This window comes from Hordeum vulgare, chromosome 3H (assembly GCF_904849725.1).
Source record: "Hordeum vulgare subsp. vulgare chromosome 3H, MorexV3_pseudomolecules_assembly, whole genome shotgun sequence".
NCBI classification, from domain to species: Eukaryota; Viridiplantae; Streptophyta; class Magnoliopsida; order Poales; family Poaceae; genus Hordeum; species Hordeum vulgare.
The window spans coordinates 83823849-83836307 of NC_058520.1; the positions used below are offsets into that span (position 1 = coordinate 83823849).

General features: G+C 36.5%; 1 protein-coding gene across 1 annotated transcript; it reads left to right on the plus strand.

The window, feature by feature from the left end:
* The first annotated feature begins 1653 nt into the window (after positions 1–1653).
* On the plus strand, positions 1654–3094 carry LOC123439579 (xyloglucan endotransglucosylase/hydrolase protein 2-like). The gene is made up of 4 exons (XM_045116274.1): positions 1654–1911; positions 2025–2125; positions 2216–2415; positions 2533–3094. The coding sequence occupies exons 1-4, from the start codon at positions 1746–1748 to the stop codon at positions 2918–2920; spliced, it is 855 nt and encodes a 284-aa protein (XP_044972209.1). The 5' UTR covers positions 1654–1745; the 3' UTR covers positions 2921–3094.
* The last annotated feature ends 9365 nt before the right edge of the window (positions 3095–12459 follow it).

Sequence of the window (12459 nt, forward strand, 5' to 3'; positions counted from 1 at the left end):
TTACCCGTCATTCTTTGTTATCCTGATTGATATTCATATTCATCTCCTCTTCTTATATAGTACACGGCCATGACGGAGAAGTCCCTACTAGAGCAACGCGCGATTGCTATTGCAGAGGAGCTTGCGACCTTTCTGAGGACGGAAGCTATAGATGACAAAGGACGATTTAGTGTAGCTAGGGCCATTACTGATGTTGGTCCATGTAATCGAATAGACGGGCTCTAGTCCCGATAATTCAGATCTCCATATAATTGTATGTATATGCTCGCTTGTAAGATAAGTTAATCTTATATATATATGCATAATTATTTCTATTTAGAATTATATCAAAACTAATTTCCGAACACCAAACGAGGCATCACGTTAATCTCCCGAACACCTAAACCCTAAAACCCTAAAACCCAAAAATAAACAAAATCTGAAACTCTTTAGTCCCGGTCTGTGTTAAGAACCGGGACTAAAGGGCCTGCCCCTGAGGGCGCTCCGAGGCGTCTACGTGGAGCACCTTTGGTCCCGGCTTGGAACAGGGCCGGGACTAAAGGTTAGGCCTTTAGTCCCGCCCCTTTAGTCCCGGTTGGTGAACCGGGACTAAAGCCCCTTACGGGCCGGGGCTATAGGCCCTGTCCCCACTAGTGTGAACGGAAGGACGGGTTCAAAGTTCAGAAACAAATTTGAAATAATTTGAAAAGGATCTTGTGAGCTATAGAGATTTTCCAAAGCAATAGAGTTAGTTGAAATGAGATAATTATATTTTATGAGAAGGTGACTATAGATGGTACTCCCTGTGTTTGAGTTTACTGGGCCAGTGGCAACATAGATGTGTGTTCGTACTTTTCTCTATCGCCCTTCCTTTTTTTTTGTTCTTGTCTCGGCGTAATTAATTTGGAAGGGAAAATTCGACACCCGTAATTGGCTGGTGATGGGACCAACATTTAGACATGGAGATGAATGAACTTACACGGGAGTCAAATCGGCATTTAGAACGAGAGATCTGCTGAAATACTATGGGAATTAAATTGAGCGTGCTTATTAATAACGGGCCTTGGTCTCGCTGAAATGGCCGTTGACCTAATAAATGTGTTCGAAGCGAGTAGTACGAATTCTTCCAATTTGAGATACTCCTATATCATTACCTGAGTTTTCCAACTCCTTTTCCTGAACGGAGGTGATAGGTATATTATCACAAAAAGGAACGATCGAATTCTTCCAATTTGAGATATTTCAAGCTAAGACGGAAATGGTAACTTCCACTGAAATGCACTATCACTTTAAGTTAAGTAGAGAAGACAAGTATTACCAAAAACATTGGAAATAACTAACTCAGTGCCAACTTGATACAAGAGCAATTCAGAGGGATTGTGACAAAATTCAAAATAACAGGTGAAAAAACCAATAAATAGCAGGAGAGTACTAAAGATTTAATCAATCAATTTTTAATATTAATGATGATATGTCAAAAATAACAATACAGTTCTAAAGATTTGAACAAGACCATATCTTTTAGTAAATATATAGATTACTTTCCAGTTATTCGCAATTAAATGGTTCTATTGTTCAACGATTTGCATTGTGTAAAATATGCATTTGCTGCTATTTTTTCTACTCAATTAAATTTTTAATGGCCCTAGTCTATATAAGAGTTGTGGACTAATATGTTGAAGCAGTGTCAGATTGAGTTCAGAACTTTGTTAAGCAGAAAGCACACATAGGTCTCTTGGCCAATCCAGCTAGCAATTACTTTTAGTATGAAGCCATGGGTTCTCCTTCTCGTCCTCCTCCTCTCTTTGGTATTTTGCCTGGGAGCGCCAGCGACGGTCTTCAGTGAGAACTTTGTGCCGGTATGGGGTACAGATGGTTATCACCTAGCCAATCAGGGGACACAAGTTTCCCTCACCATGGATAGAAACTCTGGTACGTATCATCGTTTTTTACACCATATATGGTTCTTTACACAGTTTTTGCTAAGTTGACTCTAATCAAATAATGTTAATTGTTTTTTATTTGCCTTACGGCGGCTGATGCAGGGGCAGGATTCATCTCCAAGATGATTTATGGCTCAGGGTTGTTCCACATGAGGATCAAGATACCCGCCGGGTATACTGCCGGAGTTGTGACGGCCTTCTATGTGAGTGTTGCAACATCCTCTACGCTCATCCATTTCCTTTGATTAGATGAAAAGCAGAAGTCAGATACACATCCTTGTACATACATCCAGCTCACAACGGAACCCGAGTACGGTGACCACGATGAGGTGGATTTCGAGTTCTTGGGCAACGTCAATGGCAAGCCAGTGGCTCTCCAGACCAACATCTTCCTAAATGGCCAGGGCTACAGGGAGCAGAAGTTCTACCTCTGGTTCGACCCATCAGCAGCTGTTCATGATTACAAGATACTCTGGAACCAACACCAGCTCGTGTAAGTACATCATCCCCTCCCCCCTAATCCTTTTCTTCCTATCTACTATCTGTGTCTGGGTTTATTAGCCCCCATCCTATATACTGAGCGTATACATCACATGCATCTCGAACACAGGATGCTCGTCGATGAAACGCCCATCCGAGTGCTGAAGAACGTAGCGGGCCACATGCCGGGCTACCTGTTCCCCACGAGGCCGATGAAAATCCGGGCGAGCATTTGGGACGGCTCTGGGTGGGCGACAGACAATGGCAAGATCAAGGTCGACTGGAACCGTGCGCCGTTCAGCTCCACGTTCCAGAGGTTCAATGTCGATGCCTGCCCCGTCACCAGATCAGGTGCGCCGTGTGGCTCGCCCAACATGTGGTGGAACAAGTTTCAGAACCTAACTCCCATTCAGAAGGCAGCGTACAAAAACGTCAAGAGAAAGTACATGACTTACAACTACTGTGACGACAAGGGAAGGTCCAACCTACATCTGCTGGGAGAGTGCACCTACAACTAACTGCTTTATGTATGACCATAAACAAATTTGTCTAATATCTAGAAGCTCGCCCGTGAAGAATCTACCTCAACCGACTCTAATGATATGTAGCGGTCGAGGTAGATTCTTCTTTTCTTCAAAAAATCCTCTTCCAAAACTGTACAAGCTTCTAGATATTAAATAGAGAATCTATCAATTCTTCATTACTGCTAGAGAAAGTCAATTACATTGATGATGCTACAACTTGGCGCAAACGGTCATTTTAATGCCATAACTTGCAGCATGCATCGAACTGATCCAATCACTTGGCTCGAACGTGCAAATACGATGTAAATCTTAATTGTGTACACCGAACTGCTGACTAGGCATGCCCGCATGGCATGGGGCCCACTGTCAGTGACTCGATGGCGGTGTTAGAGTAAAACGAGATTGAATGAAAGTAAAGGACGATCAGTCCTGTTTCTATTGATTCTCAAGTATATATACATCTGGAAAAGATGTGAAAAAGAGGTGTCTGTTCTGAGGCATCCCTCCAAAACAGGTGTCTGTTGGCAATAGAGGGAGAGAGGAGACACGATTGTTCGGGGTTGGACACATCCCTTGGATTAATCTACTAATTAATTTCTAACATTCCCCCTTGTACAACACCGCTCCTTGAATGTTTCATCGTTGAAAGCTTCTTGCATATAGATCTTCCATCTTGAGAAAATCTTGAGAGTCTCACCCAAAAACCCTGTGGCAAAAATATGAGAAGAATAGAGTAGATATGTTGCTAAAACTCCTTCAAACCGAGTGGGAAAAATAAGGAGAAAATGATGCAACATATGATGAGCATTGTCTCTTCATAACTCATATGAGAAAACCTTTGAAAAAGAAGAAAACTCATTGATAAGTTTAGAGAACAATTAATATGTCTTGAGTACTTCCTTTAAAAACCCTCGTAGGGAAAATAGGAAGTATGACATATGATCTTTGAGAAGATATTGCCTCACTAAAAACCATTATGAGAAACTTGAGAGAAAACTCATAAGGGGAAAAAGTGCAATCGTACATGCCATTGAAAACTCCTTTAATATAAGGAGAAAATGATATGACATATATAGATACTTGTGTTTATATTATCTCGTTAAAAACCTTTTATGAGAAACCATTAGGAAAACTCATCAAGGAAAAAAGAGTACAAAATATGCAATCTGATGATTGTTAGTAGGTTATAGTTTGGGAGATTACTCCCCTGAACTTTGCAAATATGGAGGATGTCTCATACCATTACCATTTACATGAACATGAGATTGTGTATAATCTGTTGGATTATCATAATATTTTGTTTGCAAATTATTTCCTTAATTTTCTATAATCCATGTGGATAAGTAATTTCTGAGCAATGTGATTTATGATATTGCTCTTCATATATCATGTAGGTATTGAGTAACAGAAGTGGAAATAGCTTTATAAATCAAGTTATGTGATTCTGATGAATCTCAACCACATGATTTGAGTGTGGTTAATCATTCTGTCAAGCCATGCATATTTTGCAATGCTTTTAGATAAAGAAATTATGTCAGAATGATAAGTGGGAATAACCATTAAAGTCCATTTAGATGACCTCCATATGAAGGTTATTCCAACAAATTCAGTCATTGATATGGCGCCATTGGGATCAAATAAAGAGCCAATATCATCATATCATATCATGGTCATATCTTGTATTTCCTGATGGAATTGTCCAATAACTACTCTGAGCTTAAGATATAAGATGATATTCCATATATCAAGCATGTACCTTTTGTTGGGGGTTGCACTCTGAACAAACATAGCAAATATGGTGTCAGACCTGACATAGTTTGCAATGGTATGAGTGCTTTGACATTAGTGAGATGTAGAATTTCAGGTCTTTATGTCACTTCATTGTCAACCCTATCTAGGTATGTACCTTATCAAAGGTAGTATGACCATACATGTCTTTTATTGTTATGATATATCCACACTGAATTTCTCGTATATGTTTTGGATAGATGTAGACTGATATGTATTCTTGATAGAATGCTCAGGTTGTAAACTTAAGCTAAATTTGGTTAAATCCAAATTTTCCGTCTTGAGATGATTTTGTGTATGTTTAGGTCTTGTAGAGACATTGATGATGAAATCATCGATATACACCGAGGTGATATAAGGATTTCAAATTTGGAATTCCTTTGTTAACACATAAACAATCATCATTCTTTTAGTAATCCTTCGGAAGAAGAAAATTATTTAGTCGATAGTACCATATGATTTCCGACTATTTCAAGCCATGGAGTGACTTCTGAAATATTACACAAATATGTTGTGATTTATTTTGGATTCGGGAATGTAAGCCCTTCAGGGACTTTAATATAGATTTCTGAAATGAGTGACTCATATGAGTATGTAGTCACTGCATCCATTAACTATATGGATAATATTATTTGTACTGCCAATGGTATTTTTTATCGAAACATAGTTCCACTCATACCAAGAAGGTATGTTACATCGTAATCGATGTCGGGTCTCTGTGTGAACCCTTTTGTTACAAGCCTCGCTTTTTCACCACCTCATTGACTTTGTCTATGAATGAGAAGTTTTTAGTATTCCATATGGAAGATACTTATGAGGAGTAGATATTACTGTGGTAAATATCACTCTTTGATGAGCGAGTGTTATTCTTCATTACTTGCTTCCTTTTATGTGAATCAATATGAGTACAAGAGGCACTCTACCATGGATTTTGGTTCAGGGCCCAAAAGGTTTTAGCAATTTTCAGAAGAAATATATGTCGACAAATGTAGACTTATGTTATATGATTCTGGAGGAATCAATGAAATTTGTGGAAATGTAATTATTCCTTTTAACTCCTTGTGATTTCCTACAACAATGGAGTCAAGGTGGTTTGATGTCCCGACACGAAAAACATTTGTGCACATTTATGTCGGGTTTCGGATGATGAGCATCGAGTGAGGTGTTCTTTCAACTTGATGTTGAATTACATTTACTAGTTGAGGATTTGATTTCCTCTACTTCCGCGGAAGCATATGCGAGATTATATCTCATGTGGTCAGATTTCTCCCCCTCTTGCTCTCATTTCGGGAGAAGAGTGGTTTATCACCTACCTCCACTCTTTCTGACACTTTACTTCAAGAACATAAAATTGAGTGACACCTTTGTGATCAGTAAATGTATGTGGCAGATTTGCAATGTGTTGCAAATATGTGATTCTAAACTTATTGTTCGGATTCTTTGAGTACGTGGATATAAGGACTGAATGTGAATAACATTTCAAATTTATTTCTTGGCATTCTTTGTGGTACTTATCTCCCCCTAATGCCAGAAATATCCTTATTGTGGATGCAATCAACATACGGGCTATGAATAATTTTGATTGACGAATAAATTGTTATTCCTCACATAGATCCCTAATTTTCTATGAGAGCCCATTGATGTATGCTGGAGTGGTGATATCGGTATGTAACCGAATTATCGTAGATAGGAAATACTTTGTTGATTTCCACGTAATTACTACAAGGGGAAAGTAGTATGCTATGCAGTTGGTATGATTTATGTCATACTTATGGTGTGTAATGTCGTATTTGTCTAGCACGAGGCTAGTAAATTATGATTCTATAAGTTTGGTCATATTATTAATTTCATTATCTTTGATAAGATATTGAACTAAACCATTATGTGTATTGCATAATGTATTATGTATAATCAGACATTGCTTGTGAAATGAGTTCAACGAAGTTGTCCATTCGAATGGATTTATCCCTTGTTTAGGATAACTTGCTCTTACTTTGAGAATTTGAGAAATTAATTTACTTATATCATTCATAGTTTGTGTGACAAGAGACACACTGGAAATCATTTTATAAATGTTTTCATGAGTACCATGAAGTATCTATATAATACCACATAATGGTTGAGTAATCCACATATCTTCTGAATGTGTTCAAGGAAGAATGAGTTGCTCATTTATAATTGTAAGGTGAGAGTGCCTTAAATTAATTTCCCCTATCACACATGTGGTGCACATAAAATCTGATGATTTGGGAAATGTTGCAACTTGTTAAGTTGTGACCAATAGAATTATCCATAATTTTTCTAATCAACCCCAAACCAGGATTGTAAGGCTTATAACCAAATATTTTGTAAGATTTAGAAAATTATTTTTTACGCAACAAAACTAAGTATGAATTGATTCATACATTCAAAATTTATCAAACATGATATCCAAGAAATAGGATATTGGACATTATACTACATGTAGTAGTACAACTATAGGCAAACAATATTTTGGGAATAATCGGGATATTACATGAGGTCTCCCATATTACTGAAAAATGAATTATGCAAACATATCATCGGCGCAAACGAATTGATCATTCTTTTATTGCACTATATTTTTGGTTCTCCTTCTGATCAAGATTTGAGAACATCATTTACCAGAATAGTTTCTGCTCGTATGTTTGCAAATTTTCAAATACCCCAATGAACTTATTTGCCTTTTAATAAACTCATGGTGTGGTTTGACCATAAGTTTGAGGGTTTGGTAATCATATGTACGATATTTATGTAACCACACATTTGACAAACTTAAGAGTTGTCTTTGTGATCATTTGGAAATGATCAATTCCCAACTAAAAGATAATTTCGTCATTGGTTGTCTTTAGCCTCCACTTTACTTTGAATACCTCATGGTTCTATTTGTGACCATTGACTTGCTTCTCAATACCAGCAAATATTTTGAAATAATGGTATAGCACCCGCTGGGTGAATATGATGATTTTAATGATTTTTTTATGTTTCTTTACCATGCAAAATGGTAGTACCATCATAAGGAGATGTAAAATGTATCAAGGGCTTTTCAACCGGATCTACATAGCAAAATGTTTGATTATGAGATCTCAACTTGAAGTTGATTAAGGTGACAAAACTGTTATCCGCGATAGGACTTGATGTCTTTGAAAAACGAATGGGAGATCATTAGCGATGTGCTCATGGAAGCATATTTCTCTTAAGCGAATATTCAAGGTGAATAAATATTCATCCATTTATGTACTTAGCTTGAGAATCAAGTGAAGTTGGTTACATATAAAATGCAATATGTACATACATAGCTATTAAGAGAATAGCCATAAAATATTTTCCTGAAGATGGAGTTATAGTGGCAATAATACCACGGGTGGATACAACGACTGATGTCGTAAATCATCATACAATAAATAATATCACCTAACATGTACTTCCTGTATTTGGAAATATCAACCATGCTTACTTGAAAATGCTAATGCATTTATTTAATTTACTTCTAGGAGTAAGTGTCATCTATGAATAAATGATTTGTTTGAGAACAATCATGGCCAAGGTGATCCTTGGTGAACCTCGGTGTATCCTTCAATACAACACATGTGATGAAATTATTGCTGATTTTTTGGACTTCATTCTTGAGGAAGTGTGTGACTTTAAAGTCACTGCCAAAACTTATAGACTTGCATGCTTAACATAGGTTAGTCACTATGAAAGTACAACCACGATGTGATGTGGACCTTGCAAAAGTGTTGAGACACTCAATAAATTGTCATAAATTATGGGATCCATTTTGATGGATGGATGACACTATAATTAGAAATAGTGTCGTAGGCTTCATTGCCATGTATTTTACCAATGTAATAGAAGGTAATCAGACGTATATGCTAATATTTTCATAGTTTCCTATGATATATTCAAGAAAGCGTGCAAGTATAATATTTACTATGAGAGTAAAGTATTTTAGTGAACAACAACAGTAAATGCTTCAGAGGAGCAAATTCTAGTACGGCTGATGCCATATAGCCATATGCGTAGACCTCAATATATATAGGATAACACTTTAAAGATAATCACCAATATGGTGTAGATCTTGCAGTAATAGAAAACATAGTCTAACATTTGTCAGTAGATGTTCATAATTCTATTACCTTATGTTATGCTATATTTAAGAAAATCACTTTGAAGGTAATCATCTGTCAGAGTGACATGATATAAACCTCGCAGTAATAGTGGATAATCTGTAAAATTTACAGTAGATGCCAGTATTACCTTATGGTATCTTGAGGTAGTCACATCAAATATTAATATTTAAAAGAGCACGTTGGATGTAATCATCTTATCAAATAAACAAGATGTAGACCTTACAGTAATGATGAATAATCTGTAATTTATGCAGTAGATGCCACCATTACCTTGTGGTTCACAAAAAAATGCAGGTCGTCATATTGAGTATGACGCTTCATAATTCATGTTTGAATTTACCTCTATATTTGCAAGAAAAATGAATTTCAATTGCAATAATATAGTCGTTGTCCAAATATTGCTATTACAGAGAATGCTAAAGGCAAACAAATTAAACATGTAATAGCATGTAACAAATTTTAGAAAATGTCTATTCGTTTGCATATGATATATGAAACAGAGAAACAAAAATATCTCCAATGTTAATTTTACGATATTGCCAAGAGGCTAAACAACAATTTATGAAAAATACACAGAATGCTGCATAAAATAAGATCTGATGATCCAAAATGAAAACCTGTTGACTACTCTATTATTGTTAAAACCTGAAACATTATTTCAGAAATTCCATGAACACATATCTAAAGTCTATTACTGTCAAAACCTGAAACATTATTTCAGAAATTCCATGAACACATATCTAAAGTACGACAAGGCATGTTGGCTGAACGGCCGAATACGTACTATATATACTAATACGTGAATACCAAAAAGAAGGAGGGCTGAATCAAAAACTCGTCAAAGGGATAAGGTTCCCCAATTTCCGTTCGTAGTGGCCATGGCAAACCACCACTGCAGGTTCTTGCATACGAGGACGCCTCGCGTCACACCTGCGTGCTCTGCTGCCGTTGTGCAAAGATTCGTTGTGAATCGCCGCTGCAGCATGCCGGTCATCGAGCCGAGCGCTTAGCGTGCTGGAGGGAACCGGTTGCTGCCGCCGCGCCTGATGGCGTTTCTGGCCAGCGGTTATGACACATCACTAGACCATGAAGGCGCGCGTTGCTGCGCCCGTCTTTTTTTCAATAAAATGGTACATAAAACATGAAAGTAACTTGTAAAAGGAGGTTTGGCAAAATCAAATGCAATAGTTAGGTGCAAAGGTTCTAAAGAAGGAAAAGCATGTACAACATGATGAATTATCTAACAAAAAAATAATTCTAGCAGCAGGACCAACCATTTGTACCAAATCCTCCACTTCCTAAAAGATAGCCATACAATGAACAATACTTAGCAATTAACTAAATGAAGCAACTTTATGTGTCTCAATAAAATGAATATATATTAAATTGCTTCAAAACATTGTTTTATAAGTCAACATTCCCATATACTCCCTACGTTCCTAAATACAAGACCTTTTAAAGATTTCAATATGAACTACATACAGATGTGTATAGATAGATTTTAAAGTGTAGGTTAACTCATTTGGCTATGTATCTAGTCCATAGTAAAATCTCTAAAATGTCTTATATTTAGGAACGGAGGGAGTACTACATTACTCATATTTGTATGAAGAATTAACTCCTATCTAAATAGGACAAAATGAAGTCACAAATCTCACCATCTAATTGATCGGTATAATTCAAAGCAACCATCTAATCTACCCTCAAAGAAAGAGCAAGATCTGCACCTATGTGAAGAGTTTACTGATTGTTACTACAACCCTAAAGTTCATAATACAACACTACTATGAAGAAGTTCTCACTTCATAAATCATGGACATGACAATGTAATATTGCATAGATGGTACAACCCTAAAGTTCATTACCTCTTTCCCACATTGAAAACTTATGTAACAACAGTGTTGAAAATAAGGCCAAGTCATGCGGCCGGGTACGAACACTTGCCGGGAATGGAAATAAATATTGTACACTTAAAAGAATGTAATATATGCATACATTTTCAAATGTACGCAAATGTATGAGAGCATCAACCGAAACATATGTGATGATTGGAGGAAATTTCACATGAAGTGCCATTTGCAAAAAAACAGTATGTTGGTCGTATAAAAAGTACAACCGTTGATTATGAAGTGCATAGAAAGGCTTCAAATAAGCAAAGAACAACGTGTAAATTCAGTGGTGAACCAATATAGATGGAAATTAAAAACAAAATGAGTAAAATTCAAGCAAGCAAAATCTCCGTATTTGCAACATGGCAGGCAAAGTAGTTGTTGTTCCACAACCTTATATCTAGATATGTGATTCATCCTTCTTGGACAAATAAAAAATTGATCAAGCAAAAGCCGTAAAATACTCAACATCAGTTTTAACAACAATAAAAGTGAAAAAAGAAACTCCACAGGGTCGAGCCTAACTGTCCTGAATTCATATCCTTCTTTAGTTCTCAATTGTTATTTCATATGCCTCACGATTTTCAGTTATGTTCCATAGGTGAACTGGATTAGATCAAAATTAACCTGCACATATAGACATTTTAGTTGCATGATTCTTCGTAAATCTCCAGAGATCTTATGATTCTTCGTAAGAGTTGGGCAAGGAAATAAATCAAATTTGCAGAATAATCCAAAGAAATTAGTAATAGCAATTTCAATCAAAATCTTATTTGGCAGTACATAACAAGTTCTCTCATATTCTTGGCGAGCTATAGAATTTTTTCATCGGTGTAGATCCTAAGCATGAAAAGGAGATGTTACATGCTAGTAGCTTGAATATGCAAATTAAATAGATATTGCTCAATAGAGCAAACGAACAGGTTATACTTCTTTCTTATATTGTAAAACACACAGTAATAAAAAGTTAAAACAATCACTTGCAGGAAATATACACAAAGCTGGATGTCGAAACAGGATTCCGCCCCACTTTATTATTATATATAAAGCATTATTACAGTACAATACACAGCCGAACAGTACAAATCATTTGCAAGAAAGTCTCAGCCAAGTTTATTTGAGACATAATAATCATTCAAGAGTCAAGACACATACTGTACATCTACAACCTGTAAGAACACACTCGAGTTGATGGGATATAAAAATACCCATTATGAAGGTGAATTGCATATCTTCAATCTGAACAAAAATAATTTCCCTAGAGGATAAACTCAGGAAAGTACATGGAGTATGGAGTATGGACAAAGGTTTATCTGTGAGCAACTCTTCATACGTATGTAGGAAAGAGAAAAAAATCCTTCATTGCGCTTTGGGCTTGTGGTAAAAAAACTATTGATTAATGCCCATTTTGATACTCCTGTTTGTCTAACATGGCATTAAATCACTCCATGAGTAATGAGTAACATCCAAATCGCATATTTGTTTGAATATAGAAGGTATTATAGCCAGGAAAGACTAAGTTATCAAGTATGTGATGGAGTTTTATATAGGGCTAACCGATCATACGACATTTCATAATCTTACTTCAAAGACAACTTATCTTGGCTCGGCACATGCGACATTTACACATAACAGCTCATTGGCATGAACTGCTTACTCCTAAAACAAAAGAACATGAACCATCACATCAACTCCATTAGGAGAT